General features: G+C 41.8%; 1 protein-coding gene across 1 annotated transcript; it reads right to left on the bottom strand.

The window, feature by feature from the left end:
- On the bottom strand, window positions 1-20176 carry RRAGD (Ras related GTP binding D). The gene is made up of 7 exons (XM_052781533.1): window positions 19881-20176; window positions 12793-13088; window positions 12172-12371; window positions 11077-11191; window positions 5058-5200; window positions 3098-3246; window positions 1-1299 (listed from the first exon to the last, which is right to left on the bottom strand). The coding sequence occupies exons 1-7, from the start codon at window positions 20026-20028 to the stop codon at window positions 1148-1150; spliced, it is 1203 nt and encodes a 400-aa protein (XP_052637493.1). The 5' UTR covers window positions 20029-20176; the 3' UTR covers window positions 1-1147.
- Window positions 20177-21344: the final 1168 nt, after the last annotated feature.

Below are 21344 nucleotides of genomic sequence, written 5' to 3'. Positions count from 1 at the left end.
TCGGAAAGTAAGTTTTACTTCTTTTTAGGTTTGAGAGTGCTCTGCTGGCCGATCCTGTAGTAAGTCTGCCCATGTTCAATATTAAAATAAAAAGTAGTGATGTACGCCGATTACTACAGCAGGTAGATTGTCCAGTCCTCATTTTAATGGTCTCTTCTTGATTTCAGTCACAGATGTGTCCCTATTAGAGGGTATCAGAACCCAGTGCTCACATCTTTAGGACTTTCTATCAGTACATCAGAACATCAGGGTGGAAATACATATAGATTCTTCAGTGCACCAACTGTAGATGTGCAGGCTCTCAAAACAAACTCAGCAATGTAAATTCAACCTTTCAGATACAACACCCTCCTCTGAAGCCTTACAAAAATACCAGTGCAACATAGAGCCATTTTACAAAACAATTATCTTTATAGAAAGGTATTTTAGTAGTATATGCTGAGGTAAATAATAAAAACAGACCCAACAGAGGGCATGACCAGTGTTATAGAGAATTCCGGATGAAATTTGGCCAAAAGCCTGTTTTATAAAAGCTAATATTTACCTACCAGTTATGATCCCTGGTAAGGTGCTTATTGCTGTAATACTTCAAAATTATTCTTCAGTTTACAAATTGAAAAATATATGAAATTAGATCTGTATGAATGTTAGGTATTAGCTGTCACAAATTTTAAAAGGCATTGTACCAAGTTTTCTTAATTGTTTACTAACCAATTTGATTGTAGCAGGTAAATAAACTACAGCATACATTTTACCTGACACCATGCATCAAAATCACCATAAAAACTAAGTTTATCAAAGTCCAACTCCACAAGGAAAACATGAAAAAGTGCAAATTATGTACCCAGTATCTCTGTCACAGCTGTTTTTTCTTAATATGGCATGAAAAAAGTTTACAGCATATATTAAGAAAATTCTTACAAGCGTTCACCTCAATGCTTATATATACAACATTTTGCTCAAAGTGCTCACTATATGAAAAAAACTGATTGGATAAAAATATTTAAACAGTGCTTTCTGAATGTTCAGGGAAAATTCATATAGTACATCAGTCCCATTTGTTTTCCTCTTCACTCAGTGCAATGAGATGCAGAAGTCACACCAACTTCACAAAAACTTTGCTTGCCACATTGCCAGAAAACCTCAGTTACAGTGGCATTCTTGCTGTCCCATTGGGAGTGGGTCTTTTATTTTTTTGCATGTGGCTTTGATGTTTTCGAGATCTTACTACTTTCATTCTTACTTCAAATACTTCTTGTATGGCTTTTCGAAAACAATGGAAATTGTAGTCTATTAATCCTGCAGAGACAGAAATGTGTTCCATATTAATAAAGACATTTATACAAATTAGGTAATGAAAAAATTGCTTATATTCTACATTTAGTGAAATACCACACTGTCTCTCTGGAGGTCATAATCAGTGAATTTTCCAGGCATTTTCTTCTGTGCTAAGCAAAAGCACGTTTGATAAAGACAAATAAATCAGTGAGCATTACAGCTTCATATTATGTCCAATATTAAATATACTTCTTAGTCTTAAGAGAAAACAAATACCAGTTCATTGGCAGATAACAAAGCTTTAACTTAATAAAGAGCTTTGAAGAAGTGCTCAGTATACTACAAGAAAAATTAAAATCTTTCATAAAATATGGTGTCATTCTGTAAATTCGCTTTACAGAATAACTGTGATAAAAATAAGTAGCATCTAGTAATCAAAGAATTTTTATTTTTTGACAATACATAAGCTTTGAAATGGATACTTGATAGAAATATTACCAAACAACAGCCAGCTGTATTTCATCTTACATTGTAATTGAAAAATAACGCAATAGACATGCTGTTAGATTACGTACATACATAATAGGCAGATAACATTACCATGTGAGTGGGCTGAATGTGATCCCACAGAAAAGCTGTAAAGCCATATTGGTAGTCAATTAGAAGACTTACTGGGTGCTACAGCTGTGTAATACTGCAATACAATTTTAGAATTTTGGTACTGAGCTTATGACCTCACTGAAGGTTAATGATGTAAGCTGCCTTAACTCAAATACCGCAGTGTTTTCCACTTCAATTTCCCTAACAGGAGATGATACGTATTTTAAGTGGTTTAAATCTACTGTGTTACACTTTGATTTTTTTCCAGGAATTACTTTCCTTCTCCCTAGAGTTCAGACAAAATATTATGTGGAAGTCACCAGGCACCAAAAGCTAATCTGCATTATAATACCAGAGCTGTACTGTTAAAGAGTACAGGCTACAGCACGAAGTGTCCCAAACTATGTAGACACAACAACCTGACACAGTTGTGAGAAATTCAACCAGCTGAAGTTCTATAAAATAAAAGCTAAATAGCCTGTCAAACAGCCCAGCAGACACAGTACGAGTACTGCATTCAAAAACACACCAATACTGACTGGTGAATTAAATATCACAAGATGGGGACACAAGCTCAGATGATGGCTCATTCTTTCACTGCTCAGTTCTAGTCTCAGGGCATTTCACTAAGACCAGTAACACAGTGAACATCATGCCAGCGAGCAGAGCTATCATGAGCTAAGCTTTCAGTATTGACCTTGACCAGGGTCAGAGAGATAACCAAGAAATTTTATGCACTTTAAGTACAAAATACGAAAGCCACGTAGGTCCCAAATATGCAGCTTTTCAAAAGCCTCCTTTCAGAGATGAAAGCAAGAACATATTTATTTCTATCAGCCAGTTTCAGTAATTTTCCCTTGGTTATGGCACACAAGCTGTTCCAAATGCGTATGCTGGCGCCAACAGGTACAAATCAATGTTAGCCAAGATAAACTGACACATTCTACTGTTGCAGATGGAAGCTTTACTGCACTGGATATAAAGTTTCATATGCTTTCATATCAGAAAGTTGTCAAATAGATTTACGATTTCATCTTATCTTAATGCCACCACAAATACTTCATGCTTTAAACAAGTTTTGTAAGCTCTATCAAGCTGTACTTACCTTTAGTATTTGTGATACAGCTAGAGACTGTTATCAGCTAATGACAACCACAGTCACTCATTAACTCGCTAATATAAGGGAAAAGTAATGCGATACTAGAAAAGAGAAAAATACCTTTTCTCTCAAAGCTTTCTTCTCTGACAAAACAAACAAGAGCAAGGAATTTTGTCACCTCTTTCAAATAAAGGACAGTTGTATTGTTCAGTTTTATGATTGCCATTGATTCTTTGTCATAAGGAGTTCCAGTGCCATCATCTTTAAGCCTAAAGGGCAATATTCAAACAAACAAACAAACAAGAAAAGATAAGCCACCAGATGAGCTAACAAAAGTACTCCCACATTGGTTCTTTCACCAGATAATCTCAAACTTTATGAAATTTCATTTTAACCTTTCAGAGAGACTTTATTCAAACTCCACACTACGTAAACTAAGACGACATAGAGATTAAATAATTTATCAAATCACACACCAAATCTTAGATCTGGTGCTAGAAATTGTTTGATTGCCAAGTACCTGAACTGGAGCCTTATTTTTTCCTGTTAGTTACCAACCATTTACTACAAGGTTGTGTTTTCTTTTAATCAATGCACTATATTATGACTTTATCTAAAACACATGAAACAGTAAGTCTGTACTGACAATTCCAAATCCAGTAACCTTGCTTGAGCGGTGGCAGCCGACTGATAGTTTAAGCCATCTTGAGACTTTCCTCATAAGATGTTGCCATTTGCAACATCGTAACATGAAAAGAGATTTCTCTTTCACAGATGATGTGTCATGATGATCACTATTAGTTTTATACCTTGTAATTTTACCGTTATTCCTGAATGCACACACAGATCTTGTTAAATGGGTAGTTATCACCAACCTCCCAGAAAAATTAGTATCAATAATATATTAAGGTAGCAAGTTCCACAGATGATCCAGGAACAGAGGACAAGAAATGAATTGTAATATAATTTCTTTAGTCTATAGCTAAAGCATGGCAAGCAGATTTCTGGTGATAAATGCTAAATGGTTACACAAAGACAGTGCCAGAGTGACATTTTGTGAAAAGAGCACCCCACAAATGGTGTTGTACAGAGAATAATTAAACACATAGTCTTTTGAACTACACAGCAGCATCTTTCTCTGTACAAAAAAATGCCAGAGTCAGCATCCTTTATTGTATATCTCTGTAAAACACAACTTCTTGTACAGTTACTGAAGTGACCAACTGCAAAATCTGAAACACACAGTAGAACATACAATCATAAGAAATTTTAGAAAGGTATTCAACAATTTGTTGGTCTTTTGAAATTCTAATGCTTATTGCACATCTGCACCAGGATTCTCCCTTTCACCTTCTCCAAGAGTGCAAGAAGTCTACCAATGGCTAAGAATGCAAAGCTACCGAAGAACACCACACTCTAAGCATGCTGCTGTTTAGCCTCCAAGTCTATGCATCTTAATGCACTAATTCTTAATGTGCCCCTACCTTTCCCAGGAATAGCTGGCATTACATTTGGCCGAGGGCCAAGCCATTTGAAACGTAACTTGCAAGGAGACATACATGCTAACCCAGGAGATCTCCAGTTGGTAATGTGTAACAGGGGAAACTGAAAAAACCCCCACAAAGGTCATGAAGGGAAAAGAGGACAGAGAACTGAAGCAAGAGTGAAGCAGCTCTCTGAGGCCAGTAGAGGCCACCAGCAATTAAACAAAACTAAATATGGCCCCACTTTTTTTTTTTTAAATGGGAGGCATCCTTCTGTTGAATTCATCCCTGGGGAACAAAAAGATAATGTTTCCTTTTATATTAGGTTGGTTACTTCCCACTCCTTCCTCCAAATAAAATTATTAGCATAGAAAGAGGAAGTTGTTAACAAAAGAGGCTGGGCAGGGAACTGTGCTTGTTGCTGGCAGTGGATCTGTACCTCAGAGGCTTGCCGTTTCCTCCTTCTTCCCTGTCCCGACAAATTAGTCTGGCAAATTACACATTCTCATTATTGTTTATACCCACATCATTCTAATTTTGAGGCCGTTCAGATTCTAGGTACACAGTTTTACGAAGAACATTAACAATTTACTTACCCATATATACAAGAAATGTCAATCACAACATCTATCATATCACAGCAGAGCTCGTAAGTTTGCATATCCACTGGAGTACTGTCCGTTGCAATATAGATCTTACTGACTACATCAAATAAAAATGCTTTTTCAATCCCAGAATTCTATTTAAGAAAAGAAGAAAGATAGATAAAACGGAAGCCAGGTCTTCAAATTGATACCAAGCTTTTTTGTTCCCCTACTCGCCTGTTATACAAAAAGCTAGGCTGAAGAAGTGGAAGTTAAACTGCAATCAAGCTTGTTGGGAAAGAACAGTACATACAGCACTGCCATATTTGTAGCAAACTGATGCTCACAGACCTTCCAACAGTTTCTCTGCCTCTGAGCAGACATAACGCCAAGTTACACTCCCAAACTTCCCCTCTCTGGAAAACATCTGGAAAGATTACATTTATTTTCAGTGGAAACTGCGGGGAAAAAAATCTTCCAAGATCAAGCTTTTGGGTTTTTGACTGTAACAATGGACATAAAAAGAGGGCTGTAATTTAAAGTTATTCTAGCTGCACAGGTAAGAAGGTGAAAACAAGGAAAAAAAAAGTTGATGGACAAAGAAGGCAGTAGTGTTCAGGAAATAATTTCTCAAGGAAACTGAGAAATTGTCTCATTGAGGTCTGTAGCTGTTTTACTGTTAGGTTCCTTAGAACATAATTTAGGATCACAAGAGAAAGACCAGTATTTTGATGGTGCTCATTCAGTTTTCATGTAGCACTGGTGGTTAAAGCCATGTTTATAATGCTAAGGCTTGCTAATATGATGACAGCTATGTTCCTGTCATCCTGCAAAGCTGATTAAGATTCTCTCCATACTGGAGATGTATTGTATTCACAGCTCTCAGAGGCTAGCCAGGAATGCTAGCTCATACTCTTCATGTAGATAAGGTAGACTGCCATAAGCCTCTGCTTCCTGGAAAAAAAGAGGAAAAAATGTGTACTGCTTAGCTGAAAACAGTAGCCTTGCTTGCTGATATCAAGGGATTGCACCTGGGCAGCTGTCCCAGCATGAACACAAACAGCAATTTCCCAGTATTGCTAAAGCTCAAGCTATAAAATATGCTTCAGAATCCACCTACACAGGAAGAGAAGCAACTTTCTCCCATCAAACCGAATTTTCTCCATATACGGGCTTACCTTTTTAATACGGTTTGGGACTGCTGCCACAGCAGTTTTGTAACTACCAAAAAACACACTGAAAACCCCTAACAAGTTTTCATAGCTTCAGCTTCCTTTAGCTGAATAGTTGCAGAACTTTTCCTTTTTTCTTCTTCTTTCTTTTCTAAGTCAACTATTTAACACATAGTTAAGAGACTAAAGGGACCCTCCCACTTTCCAAATTTCCTGAAATAGGTAGACAAATTTCAACACTAGGTATGCTACTGAACACTGGCCAGCAATATTTTGGGCATTTGCTTCTTAAAGAGGCTTAATTCTTCCACCATCGCACACACAGCTAAGGCTGGAAACATCTATCAATAATAAAAGAGTATAGCAGTGAATTTCTTGCATTTCATTATGGAAAAGACTCCGTGAGTGGCACGTTTCAGTAAGTCATTAATAAAAAAAAAAATATTCAAAACAAAGTATACACGGTGGATACCTTACGTACATGGGCTGAAGCACATGATGTACAAGGAGAGTCTCAGAGAACAGGCTTTATTTAGCCTGAAGAAGAGAAGGCTTATTGCTATCTACAAATACCTAATGTAAAGGTGCACAGAAGACAGAGCCAAACTCTTCTCAGAGCTACAGTGTTGAAGGAAAAGAGGCAAAAGGCACAACCTGGAATTCTGACTTGATAGAAGAAAACCCAAAATTTAGCATGAGAGTGGTGAAGCACTGGGAGCATGCTGACCTAATACTATAGAGTTTCCAACCTTGGAGACACACAAAGCTGGACTGGACCCGCCCATGAGCAACTTGCTCTAACTGGCCGGACTCTGAGCAGGTCCCTTTCAGCCTACATGGCTCTATAAGTCTACGTTCTTTGAGCACTAAGAACAAAAACATATGCATATTTATTTTGGTTATTCTGGCCACACATGATAGTTCTGTAATTTTAATTTTTAAGTAATAATTCTGACAGCACCTTACATACTTCAACAGATGCTGTCAAATAAGATTAATCACAGGATTTACCTGTAAATATCATATAAGTATGCAGCTGTAATTCATTGCCAAAAATATATATTTGAAAACACAAGTCATTTCAGACAAAAGAAGTTGGAACTCGAGCCCTGTAGTGACATTCATGAGGAGTCAATTATAAAATTTTGTATTATATAAAGAGAGATATAGTGACAATTTCAGCTGTACAGATAAGATGTACTTTAAATTATTAAGATGCCAGTGGCAATATAATAACATTTAACAATGAGAAGTGATTTTTCCATCTCAGAACTCCAGCTGTTGCAGCCTGCCTGTACTTGCAGTGACAGTTAAAAAGGTTTTCATCTCGAGATGTTTGCCATGCCAGCAGTTAGGCCTGCTGGTAAGGGCAGAGCTTGGTGTTTTAGCTTAAACCATGCTCGTTTTCAGTTGAAACTAATACATCATGGTAGGACCTGCTGAGAAACTGGCACATATTTGCTTCTGTTGAACTTTGTATGGTGACAGAAACTTCTGCGAAAGGGTAGGATGGACTGCCAGGAGTAGTAACCACTAAATTGTACCCACATGACTTCAAAGATTTTATTTGCCAGGGTTTTTAGTACAACTTCAACTGAAAAAGCAAAGGATTTGCCAGAATGTTTGTGAGGAAATTGCTCAAGGGAAAAACAAAAAACCAACAGTGCAAACAATAATTACAAGTCATAAAAAATCAGGAACCAGTGGATAAAAAATACTCTTGAAACAGACATTACATCATTAATGCTCAGTCAGGGAAAATGACAATAAGAAAACAACTGTTTCTGTTATTGGAGTAGGAGGGTTCCTTATTAGAGAAACAAAGGCCAACAGCTGCTTTATGCAACTGAATGAAATGCTGCCATTGATGTTAATAAGAGCAGGGTCAGAATAAGCACTAGTTATCTGTGATGCAACCCTACAGCCTGGAAAGAAGATGCAACATGCGCTAGAAGCTCTATCAAGTGCTCTGAATTGATCTACGAGTATTCCATAGCTAATCTGAACCAAGAGAGTCATTGTGAAAAGTCTTCTGCCATGAATATATGAGATTTTCTTTTGGATAGGTAAAAACCATGACATAGTTGAAATTTAAACCATGTTTCTCAACTATACTGAGTGTGATAAAGTAGAAGGCAGTTTCTATTCTTTAAATGGAATGAGTTCAGTAAAACTGGTAGTGTTACTCCAATTCCTAGGTTAGGTAACAGGGCCTATCTTTTTCCTTCTTGAAAGTATGAAAAGTAAGCCAGAATTTGGCCCTAAAAAGTAATTTTTAAAAGAAATTACAGGATATCACCAGTCAGTTACAGTTAGAGATGAATTTCAGACAGTTATTTAAACAGGTCTTGCTGCAAACAGCAGATTTTGTGGATGAATTTTCATTTTAAATAACACGTTTGAATTTACAGATTATGAAATTTAAATCATTAAATAAACAAAACTATACTTCATTTTATTTTTATCATGATAACTCGTTTTTTGTTTTTACACATACTTTTTAACATCCCTCAAACCCCCTCCCCAACAACCGTAAAATGAAAATCCACATTCCCATGTCACACAACTTGATTGCTTGGTAAGGCCACAGTAATTAAAAACCAGACATCCTTCTATATGAAGCTGATAAGAGTGTTAGTCAAGTAAGATTTATGTGGGTTTTGAATGCCAAACCAACTGTTATTTTATAGTTTACAAGCAGTTACATTAAAGAATGTAGAAGCAGTATTATCACACTGATGGTTCCTCAAACGTACAAGCTAACACACTGTGGCACTATAAAGTTAGTCAAACACCTGCTGTGAACTTAAGAGTGATCACAGATTTATTTTTGTAATCATCAGCTTTTTGTGTTAGAAGTCTTAATGGCATAAATGAAAACACATCCTCATGAATATTGCTGCAAAATCCAAACTAGAACACCAATACACCCACACTTTGATATCCAACACACTGGCTTCCTGGGGTAAGGCATGACCAAAATCCATGTCAAGATTTGCTGTCACTAAGTTGCTAAAGTAAAAGAGGCACCTGCTAACTAATTCCATGCTGTGGAATGATGTTTAGTCTTTCTGCGGTTGCAAATAGAGTCATTCCAAGTCTCCTGTCTACAGATAGAAGATACTCATAAAAACAGACAGCAAGCATGCTGAGGACACAGCTACAGCAGCTACCCCCTGCCCTAGGTCATTAACAAACTGGATTTTGCTCTATTTGGAGCTAAGAAGCAGTCTGAGACTGTTTCTCCTACTGAATAGAGGAAATAGCATACCTCGCTCACTTTTTTGGACTTCCCATTCATTTGAAAGACTTGTTCTTCCTTACAAATTACATCTGATATTCTAGATATTATTGGAGCTGCCTTCTGGGTGTTTCAGACACACAAGCAACTGTCATCAGTCATTCAGGAAGCAGCTCGTGCTTGATTCATCTGGTGGTTTGGCAGAAATTCTTCACCAACTCCAAACAGCGAGGAGACCCCATACAGAGATCTGACCCACAATTATGAGTGACTGAGGTGACTCTGGCACAAGGAGGACTATCGTTCAGACAGTGTTCTCTTTAAGACTTGTGTAGCATATTCAGTAACCCATTGCTCCAGAACTGTTGTCATCACTCCTTCATTACCTTTCTGTCCTAAGTGTAGTTCAAGACTGGGTGATAACTGGTATATGGTCCAGCCATTTTGGCAGAAACAGATCTTGGTAACAAACCATTCATTATGAAATAGCATCATTTGTTGCCTAATAGTAAGACAGTAAGTTTTGGAAAGACCTTCCTCTAATCCTAGCTCTTCCTTTCAGCAACACATCCAACTTTTCTCTCTCTCCATTTTCACGCCCTACACGGAGAAACTGTGAAGTCTAATTTTATCTAGTAGGCTGTTGTATGATATTAAATAACTTCATTACTTCAAAACCACAAAAAAGACACAACAAAATACCTTGCTTGGAAATCGAAGCTTGACAAATTAATGCTAGATGCAAGGTGCAAAATTAGAATACTGTGAGAAAGGGTGCAGCGTCAGGAGCTGCTACAGCCTGACTTCACCACCATCAAAACAAGGAGTTCTCCCTTTTCACAACCTACTCACTTTGTTCCCCTTTGCTCATGGCCACATGTTCCCACCTCTTATCTTGTGCCAAAACGAGAGCATGTTGGACTCCTCCATGACCTGCTATTAACTAAATTCAACAGTGCATTAGTGTCTGTCATAGTGACTCCACGAGGGAACAGGTGAGTATCAGAACCAGTACAAAGGAGAGGAAGGGATCACACATACAGGAAGAGTGGAGCAAGCAATTACCTCCACAGTGATAACAAGCCACTAGATCTACAAAGCTCCCTAACTGGCCTTCAGAGTAACTATGGAAGTGGTGAAAGTTGTGATGCACTCTACCTCTAAAAATTTCAAGACAAGAGGAGATTTTCTTAAGCGGGGTAAACTTCGATACAAAGTAGAATTAATTCTAGGAAGCACTATAGACAGCTCTACATAGGAGGTCAGACTAGATGGTGTTCGTTTAAGAATTTATTTACACAAATTTTAAGTACTACTTAAACAAATGCATGCAGCACAGACCTTTGCAACATTCAGATTAACGTATGAGCAGAAAAGTGATGACTGCTACCCCACTTTCTGTGATTCAGGAAATACTGTATCTCAGCAGCTCAGCAACACTGTTTAATAGACAGGGAGGTGAGGCCAAGCTGCATGTGGGTGCATTTCAACTACATTCTGTTAATTTCTCTGAGAGTTCATATTACTCATAATCTCTCAGAAGGCAGCGAACAGAGTATCTGAACATGCATGTTGGACGTAACTGGATCTACAGACAAAGTATATAACAAGTACTTACTGAAATAAAGATGTTAAGCAGGTTTTCCAGTGTTGGGAGCTGTGGAATCAGTTTCTGTACCACTTTGCTAAACGCTTCAAATATAGAATGATCATATATGCTTGTCAGATAAAAGCTGGAAAAAAACGTCACCACATTTTCCTTTTAGCCACATGCTGTGAACATGATGTACCTTTCATAATATGAGTGAAATGAAATATTGTCAAACAGCAAGTGCCTACATTTATGCAATTACCCCTTGTGATCAAAAGTCATGTTATGATTGAAGCATAGGACTTCGTCTCTATACAAAAAAAGCCTAGACACTGCAAACTAGACCTTGACGTAGAACTTCATGATGCAACTCCCACCTTGGTATTCTTAGGAAAATATTTTTCAAATTGCAGGAGAGGAATATTACTGAGTATGTCTGTTGCAATCTACTCTTTGAAAGCTGTGGACCCATTTACCAATGCAATGATGCAGTCAAGTAGTTAAGAGCTCTAAAGAGCTGACATGTTCACAGAGCAGGTCTCTCTTTTTAATGTATTTGTACTTGGCTTTAAGTGCTAAGAAAGCCATGACAACTTGATGTCCTCTAGTTCCCAGTCTGCAGAAGTCCACTATTTTTCATTATCTGCTACAAGAATCTGCTTTCTCAGCAGACATAAGGCAAAGATACAGCACCTGTCTTCCCAAGTGGCTCCAAGCAGGCTGCAGCAGTGAGGACTAGTGATTGGGAGGGGACTGTGAGACAGAGAGGTTTGAAAGAAGGCAAAAGTCATGCAGGTGGCATATACACTCTACTGGCTGGAGCTCTACTGGTTGCTGCCACTGTCCAAGCAACTTATTTCAAGACAGCAGCTGCAGCAAGAACTGGTAGGACTCTGGTGTATTTGTCATCTGTTTTCAAGTACATCTCCTCTCCATCTTGCCCTCTAAGAAAGCAATCGGAAATAAGATACTTTGGATCAGGTCAAATGCAATGTCTCTGACTGTTCTTTTCCTTCATATATCAAAAGCTTGTTGCCTCCTACTTCAAGAGAACAGAAAATGGTAACTTGTCAAATAAGCTGCTCTCCTCTTTAGGATTCTCTGCACAGCAGCTTTTCTCACCTGAGGTGAATCTTCTCTAATCCAGCATCTGCAAGGTCATCATTTGCCCTCTGGTGAATATCTCTTTGCGTTTCAATCTTGTGATCATCAGATAAACCATCCACTTTATGGATAAAGATTTCAAAGTTGATATCTGGATTCACTTTATAGGCTCTGGTCACAGTAAGATGTAGCCGAGCTAATGCTTCCATATAATCATCCTAATGAAGGAAAAAGAAAAGCTACAACTGTAGAAAAGTTCTTAAAAATATACATAAAATTTTATGATACTTACTTTTAGATAATGCTACAGTTCAACAACAGCTTAATTTTTTTATTTCTTATAAGTAGAAGCCTGAGCTTACATCCAGCATGTGCACCAATCTCATGCTGTCAGCACTTAGGAATCTGAGCAAGAACCTTGAGATGTTAAAGCAAGTTAGTTAACTTTTGAACATACTGCAAAGAGATTAAAAATAGTAAAGCAGCTCTTCAAGTTTTAATTACTTTCTTCTAATATGTGTTTGTGATGTAAGTTAAGTCATTTATTTGCTTCGAAAAAAAAAAAATCTATGCTTTCCAACCCATTTGTCTATTGCTGAAGGAAGAAAAGAAAAAGGTATCTTAAAGCCCACTTTTTACCTGAGAATCAATAACAAATATCAGTGCTCCAGTGCCTCTGAAAATCATCTCATAGTCAAACGTAGGGTCAAAGAAGTCAATTTGCCCAGGAAAATCCCATATCTGAAAGTTGACAAAGGAGCTGTTGGAAACATCCTCTCTGCAGATCTTGTTTGTGCTCTCCAAGAAGAGAGTCTCATTCGGCGACATTTTGTGAAAGACAACTTTCTGAATGGAAGACTTCCCACTTCTTCTCAATCCCATGAGCAGGATTCTTGGCTTAACTTCAGTACCGAATGGATCATTGAAATCCAAAACTGAATAAAAATCACACAAGAAGAAAAGTAATATACTATGGGAATATAATTAGTAACTGCCAGATAACATGCATTTTATATTTATTTTCATGACATTTTTACTTGGATTTATGCAAATGTTAACAATTTTTAAGCTTAGGGAGCAGTGCTACAGGCATTTTAACTTGAATTATTTGCCCCTTAGGCTATACTATCAGAAAATCTGCTTCTCACCTCTAAGACAGAGACTGCAGAAGGCTTGATTGCTCAGTTTGTATGTGAAAAATGTGTTATCACACACAGATATCCTAAAATTTCTAGTTTTACTATCATTAACGCTATCCCACATACATTCTAACCCAACTTTAAAAGAGTATCATCCAGTAACAAATACCCTTGACAACTGATAGCTACATCACACTACTGGAAGGAAGGAGTAAGTTTGTGTTAGTTACATCTGTGTGATCTTCCTAAGGCTATATGAGGTCTTCCTTCCTATAAAGTAAGTGAGTAAATAAATAAAGTCACACATCCCAGGAGCTATAGGAAGAGGACAAGTCAGAAGGCACATAATTCCTCTCTGTTGGGACTTACGACACAGTACTGAGCTCATGAGGAATCCTTTTCTAAGGTGGTTAGGATTTCACCTGCTGGTGAATAATTTGTGTTATGATCTGTAAAAGTTTGTTGTCCAATAAATAAGATTACAGCATATCCACTGTCTATTTGCAAAACAAAGTCCTGGGAACACAGTGATTTCATTGTGCTACCTACCCCAGTTTGAAACTGGTACCACTAAACCAGAACATTTTCTAGTGCTGATGCAGTTATATTAGCATAAAGGTAGTTACGGGAGTAAACTATACTGTTCTATCTGTAAGGACATGAATATATAGCTCTCCACACCTGTAAGCACACCAGCTTCAGTTTCAAGTATCTCTAATCAAAACAGTGACAACAGTCTAAATTGCTGCATTTAGTTGGTCTATAATGTTGAAATGTCCTTCGGTGCTGAGCTGAAAATGGTACTGCACGTAGATGTAAAAAGCTTTCAAGCACCTCTGTGATACCCTGTCTGCAGTGTCAAACACAAGCAATGCAAAAAACTGAGTTGTCAATCCTAAATCTGCAGGGTAAGGCTCACAGAACACAGTGGTCAGATTTAAAATACTGATCAGAAAACAGGCTAAGCACACTTGCTGTCAGGCAGGCCTTCTGCCACCCACCGAAGTATAGACTACTCAACACAATTCAGAGCACAACATAATTGCATTTCTTTCTCTTTTTCTGCTGGGATAAATTTTGAATTGCAGAAAACCGGCACACATTTGCTCATACGCATCCTTCCTGCATATGCCCTGCATACTTTAAGTGATCAACTTTACTCCAAAGGTATGAAAATCCAAAACAAGAAACCTCAGCCACAACAATTTGAACCTGTCAATTTATTACGTAGCCTCATGGGCTGAAAAACACGGAAAGCTTGAAGGAATCCTTTGCCTAGGAAAATGTTTTGCACCCAGGGGTGGTGATCACATCTGTCCTCCTGTATACCTCAAGCCTCACTCACAACTTTCAGAAACACAAGAGCAGGACATGCCTGCCAGGAGGGCACAGAACCTTGTTCGCATCCATTTGTGCCTCCTGAGCTTCAGTTATGGAGAATTTGGGACTTCTCAAGGGAAGGTCTTGCGGTGTTAGCATAAAACATCCCCTTGGCACCACCTACCGGCTCCTGCGTGGTTATGCCACTCAGTGTGGGCCCGTGTCACCACAGTGACTGACAGGGGTTGAAAACTCATTATCGGTGGTATCCTACCCATTTTAAATACATTTGAAAGACCTTGACAGGTATTACCACTTGCTGTACTCTTGTCAATTATCACACATGAAACACTGCCAGGCTGGAGCAGTGCGCAGATGAAGCTCCTTCAAGCAGAACAGCAACAAGTAACTCCATAAGAATCTCATTCTCCTAACGCAGCAACGGCCAACTTCTGCTGATCCACAGACAACAAATTTAGGAAGTAATAAGCTGCAGTCAACATGCTGCTCTACTCTTCCTGTCAATCTGAACAGTGATAGTATCCTCCTATGGCTGCAAGAAACATGTGCCTACAATACTTCACACCTATAAAGGAATAATAAACCTCTGCTCTAGGTCAATGTAACGATATTTTATGGTTTGGGGGTACGGTCTTGTCAATAAAGCAAACCAAAGGTACAGGATTTAACAGTGTTTCCTCCACCCCACTCTCTTCTCTAACGTACAAATTTTCCACAGCTGCCAAATGTATAGTCCCAGTTTCATTAATGTGCATATATCCATACATCATGCAGTTTGCATTGTGGCCATCAGAAGGAAAAATAATTTATTCAAAGCTTTACAAGAACTGGTTTGAATAAAATGCTTTATAAAGGCATATAAAGAACAGTCTTCCAGTTGAGGCTTTATTGTGTGTTTCAGAAAATTAAAAAACCTCCCATTTACTCTGTACGCAAGAGAAATTACGAAGTCTAATTTGCTAGATTTGTACTCTGTGTCCCCTTCCTCTACCCACCACAATAACACCAACTTCCCCCTGTATGTCTTATGACATATCCTCCAAATAACAGATATGACACGCTGTGGCCAGTCTGGAGCTCAACACATGCTGGTTTGCCAGACTGTACACGCGTACACACTGGTTTGCCAGCTGCAGCCACAAAGAACACACACATCTGCTTGCCTGTCCCTCTGAAGACACTTTCATTTGGGTCTCTCCTCTCTTCTGAATGCCAGTTTTCAGCAAATTTGTGGGAACTTAATCACCTTTGAGACATCTTTCGTTCAAATTTGGTTGAAGGTGGACAGCAGTTTCCAAAGTTCTGACCAGTGATGAGACAACCAGAAGACAGGCTACCTACATAACTCCCTTTTCTTTAAGAAATAGGCTAAAAAACTCTCATGTATCTAAAAAAATATTTTAAATAACTTGGGGTTTTACATTGTTGTTATATTAAATTATTCCAGACCGTTGGATTGTTATGGACTGTAATACTTTAGAAAGAAATTGCTTTATATTAAAGCCATACTAAAAAAAAAAAAAAATAGAGTGTCAAGTGCAAACAGAGTTACCGATGAGAAGAATGAACACCAGCTCTTCTGCTAGTAATACTTACTTAGCTTTTGAAATCCTGCCAGTTCAAAGACAGGGAAATGTAAATGAGTATCATCCAAACCTGACTAGATAGCAAGGCTGCTATAGCACTTTCCTCCGAGAGAGAGTTAAGAGATTACCTTATATGTAAAGGAATTGGACGATGCACTGCCTGCCCACATTCCTTTGCAGAGTACATGACAACTCCTTCTTTAATTTGCCACAGAAATGCCAGTAGATGTATCACTGCAACTTCCCAGACTAGGTTACTGAGTGAGATCATAATATGCCTAAGAGAAACACTAAACTCTTCTCTATTCTGTAATGAGAAAGATAATTTTCCCTATTGCGAGATGCAACACATTTCCTGCTTCATTCACTTTTGCAAAGAGTAAATGTTACAAAATGCCAGTTTCTAATGCATACCAACAGTTCTTCATATTTCAGCTTTTCTAAGCAGCCATAAAGAACAGAAGTCATGCTAGTTAGACACTATATCCTTTGAAGTATTCACAAACTAAACTTAAACCCAAAAGCACTTTCCCCACAGAGAAGCAGTCAATTCCGTACAAAATTTCTGTAATTGCAACTGTGTCTTTGCTTATAGAGTGCAATTTGCTTGTGTTGCAACATGCAGAAGAGCCCAGCTCTGAGGAGTTGAGAACTGCACGTAGTAGTCCTGACCTGTCTCACCAGGATGCACAGTACACAATGAATACTTTAATATCTCCTTCAAGCTATTAGAAATATTAATTGATAACTAAAATAGTTTTCGAAGCCCATCCTGAATTCCACATCAATTGCAATTAATTGTCAAAGCAGGTGACTATCAGCGCTTCACAGGCATATGTGACGGGGATGCCACATTGGAAGGTGTATTTGTAGATCTCGCCAGTTTTCAAACGCCCAAATAAAGCATGGCTGTTCATCTGCTCAAGTGATGTCAAGCCAAAATAAATTATTTTGCTCATGTTACCATCCATACGGTAACAAGCCCCTAAGTCTCGTTTTAAACTAATACAGCTAATAATGACTATTTTTCTGTCCACTAATGCAATTACGTTATTTTTAAGTTTCAACCTTTTTTGTGTAAAGGAGAATTAGCAGTCCCAAACTTCCCACTCATGTACCTTCAAGCCCACTGATCTCGTAGCATTTCCAATACTACGGTGACTGTGATATCTGCAGCACTTCGGAGTGCTGTCGAGACAATAGCCTTACAAAACACAAACAATGAACATCTCTAATGCTAACAGATTGCCTGAGCCTAAAGAGTTAACAGAAACAGCTTATATGCAATCAAGAAAGCTGTTCAGCTACTGTGGGTTCATAAACATTGCAGAAATGCCTGGTGGAAGGAAATTCTTGTGGCTAAAGAAAAGACTCAAAACCAGAAGACCTGGTTCCACCCTGCCACAAGAGCGGCACTGTGCAATGATATGTCTTAAAGCTACTTCATTGGACACTCTGCAGAGGGCTTCCTAGCTTCTAAATACTTTTTAATTGCATATACCAAAAATATGACTAGGCTTTATGTAAACTAAGTACTTTACTGAATATGACCCCATGTATAAAGTAAAAAGATTAAGAAGAGGACAAGAGATGTGGTTTCAGCATTCAGGCTGGAGACAAGAAACCACTATGGGGTGAGAGATGACCAATATGAAGTTTTGAAGTCTCCCGTATGCCTACAAGGACAAATTATGTTTTTACTTTTAAGCCTGGCTTCTCCCTTCACTTTCAACAGCCATGCATTGAAGCTGTTCTCCTTGCATCACCCTTTCCATTCTTTCTTTGCGGAAAAGTAGAGACAGTGACACTGAATTTTGGACTACTTGCTGTACAGATCCAGGAAGAGAGAGGACAAAAGCTGGGAAAAGGAAAGCCGCTCGCCCTGCAGGCCAGTGTTAAATACACAAAACACACACCCAAACCCAACCCCCTCCATTACAGATGCTCTATACCTCTTTCTCCAGAGAATTCAGAATGTAACAGGAAGCCAGGGGATCTGGACTGTTAAAATGGCCCTTTGTTTTAATTCTGCATAAAAAAGGTCCCTTCGTGGACTGTCTTCTCCTGCTATTCAGGATGTAAAGGTTTGTTTCTGTTAAGTACAATATTCCGGTGTTACTAAGAAGAAACAATTGAAATTTTTTATCAGTCTAGCAAAGTTCCTATTGAAAAATACCCAAATAAATTCCTCTGAGGACAGAATATGGATTACTTCTCTACAGAAAATGCTAAGTTAGTTTAGCACTAAAGAAATATGCTAAATATATTCTCTTTGCATTGAAATAAAGGCAATTTTTAAGCAGTTTCAAATAAGACTTTAATTAGTCTCAGCTACATCTCTTACATCCTACCATTCCCACAGCCTTTCACCATGAAGGCTTACACTCAAAGCCCTGACCTTCTCTCCTCCCCAAAATTGCGTTAGTCAATGCAATACCTCCCATGGCAGCCTGTAGGACTCGGCCTTTAAGTAGAAGGGTTCTGCGTGCTAATAATCAAAGTACCCTTAAAACATGTGGCCTTTTATTATGCTCTTATGAAAACGCAATTCTTTTTTCGCCCTGAGATACTGAGAGTTTTCCAAGCTCCTTTGTGAAATACGTCTCAGAATAATGAATTCAGGCTCTGAATGAAAGCAACAGGCTCTGAGCCGGCATTGCCTCTTTTTACTGAATGAGGCTGCTTTTCCCGGTAAGCCTGTCCTTCCTTGCATCACCATCCGTCCAGACTGACACGGATACGCAGCGAGTAACGCGGGTCCTCACATGCACAGACACACGGACAGCAGACATTTAGCAGAGCCTGCCACTGTGGGGACTGACATTCACAGCTGCAGAGCAGCCCTGGACACAGAGCTGCGTGCTGCCGCTGCCTTTTATAGCCTGACACCCAACCCCCCCGCCTCCCTGGCACACTCAAGTCACATCACCCGGCTGCGGCCACTAATAACTAATAACTCTTACCCCAGACGTGGAAAATGCTGAAAGGCGATTACCCCCTCCACCACCGCTTTGTCTGCGCTCCTTCTGCCTCCTCCCTCTTTCCCAACCCCTCCTGCTACCTGTCAGCCCTTGCCCCGCTCCCGCCTCAGAGCTCCCCACTCGCACCCTGTCCCCGTCCCGTCCCGTCCCCTCCCACGGTCACCTCCGCAGCATCCCCGCTCAGCCTGGCCTCTGGCCAGGCAACCCGCCCCCGTCCCCAGCGAGGCCTGCCCTCCCTCCGGACGCCTCGTCTCCCCCACACCGCTACCCCTGGCTCCCTTCGTGCCCCGCTCGCCCTCGCCGTGCCCCTAATCCTGCGGGGAGCCTCGCCTCCTCCCTGACCCACATCCGCAGAGCAGCCAGGCCCGACCCCCGGCAGCCAAACCTCACCTCCCCAGCGGCGGCCCCGTCCCGCCCGCCACCGTTCCTGCCTCGCCTCGGCCCCTGCCCCGCCTGACCCACGTCTCCGCGCTCACGGGGCCGGCCCTGCCCCGCACCTCGCCCGCGCTCGTTGCCAGCCGCTGCCCCCCATCCCCCTCCGGGGACGATGCCTCCCCCGCCCCGGCGCTCCGGTAGCAGCAGCCGCCGCCGCCCCCCGCAGCCCCACGGCGGCCGCGACGCCGCTCCCCGCCGCCCCCCCCGGTGCCGAAGCCGCTGCGGCCGCCGCGGGTGGCACTCACACGCCTCATCGCCGCCGCTCTCCGCGTCCCCGTCCGAGAAGGACTCGGCCCCGTCGGCGTAGCCGGCCAAGCCCACGATCTCCTCCTCCTCTTCCTCCTCCTCGTCCCCCTCCTCCTCCTCCGGCAGCTTCCTCGGCACCTGGCTCATGCCGGCCGCGCTCCCGGCGGGGCTCCGAGGGCCCCTCTGCCTCCGGGCGGCCTCGGGGCGCGCCTCGCCGCGGGCGCGGGGGGCACCAGGTGCCGCGCTGGCGCCGTGCCCCGCCGCCGCCGCCGCTCCCCTCCCCCGCACGGCGCTCGGCGGAGCGCGCGGCGCAGCCTGCCGGCGGGGCGCGGAGCGAGCGAGCGAGCGGGCGGGCGGGCGGGGGAGGCGGCGTGACCCGCGTCACCTGACGCGGCCGGTCACGGGCCGGCGGGGCCTCCGCGCTCGACCGGGCCCCGGCTCGGCGCCGCCGCCGGCAGGCAGAGCCGGGCGCTGCCGTGCTCGCGGGCGGGCTCCGCGGCCTGCCGGGCGCCGCCGCTTCCCGTCCCGGCCCCGCTGTCCCGCGGCGCCCTGCGCGGGCCGGGAGACACGCGTGGGACCGGTGCACACGCAAGGCGCTGCCTCTGGCGTGCGGGGGGGGCCGCGGCACCGGATTTACTGCTGGCCTTTTTATTACAGGTGGCCCTCCCGGGGCGGGGGCCTCGAAGTCGGTCAAATCCTGCAGCCTCCCGCCGCACGGAGCCCAAAAGCGGGCTCTCGGGGCCCTCCTGCATCACCCCCACACACGGCTCTGCCTTCAGCATGTGGGAGACGGCGGGACTCGGGCATGGCCCCTGTCTGCCCGGCACTGCTCAGCTCACAGACCCGCCGTCCTTGCTCGGGGCCCAGATGGTGCCTGCGACCTGACCAGTGCTCCTTCCGTGCTGACCCCGTCGTCGTATGGACGGGCCCAAAATGTTAAGCCAGGCAGTAATGGTGGGTGGTAACAGATTTGCAGTGTGGGTGAGAGAGATTATTTTAGAAATAATACTCTGGATGAATAAGGAAGACTACAGAAAGCCACAGTAGTGAAAACTCTTTGGAAGAGGATGGGACTTTGAAGCCCCTGACAGACTGAGGTGCGCCCAGCTGCCTGCCATTGCTTCCTCCAGATCTGCACCATGAAGACAAACCTCAGCCAGGCCCCTCTCAGGAGTTTCCAGTGCTGCTCTTGTTGTCTTGTACCAGTCTAAGCACTGGAGTGTGTGTGTTAGCCCCTGGCTGTCATCCCACGCTGCCCGCTGTGGTGACTGGCAGCTGAGTTCCTGGTTCTCCAGCAGCCCGTTTTCCTCTGTTTCTGTTTCTCTTACTACTTCTTCCTGTCCCGTTCTCCCTCCTTGCATTCAGTGCAGTGATTGGACTTCTGTTCCCAGTCCCCATGCATTTCCTGCAGCTGATTATTTTCCCACCTTTACGCTGCATGGCAGTCTTCTCATCACCAGGCC

The sequence above is a fragment of the Harpia harpyja genome, chromosome 3 (genome assembly GCF_026419915.1).
Source record: "Harpia harpyja isolate bHarHar1 chromosome 3, bHarHar1 primary haplotype, whole genome shotgun sequence".
Classification (NCBI taxonomy): Eukaryota; Metazoa; Chordata; class Aves; order Accipitriformes; family Accipitridae; genus Harpia; species Harpia harpyja.
Note: the sequence above shows the minus strand (reverse complement) of the source record. Positions and strands in the feature narration are given on the sequence as shown.

Bases quoted from the DNA above. Each gene is read 5' to 3' on its own strand.
- RRAGD (XM_052781533.1), bottom strand. From the start codon at position 20,028: ATGAGCCAGGTGCCGAGGAAGCTGCCGGAGGAGGAGGAGGGGGACGAG. The intron at 13,089-19,880 runs GTGAGTGCCACC...ATTTTTATTCAG, and splicing joins GAGCGGCGGCGATGAGGCGT to TTTTGGATTTCAATGATCCA. The intron at 3,247-5,057 runs GTAAGTAAATTG...ATTGCCCTTTAG, and splicing joins GACATTTCTTGTATATATGG to GCTTAAAGATGATGGCACTG.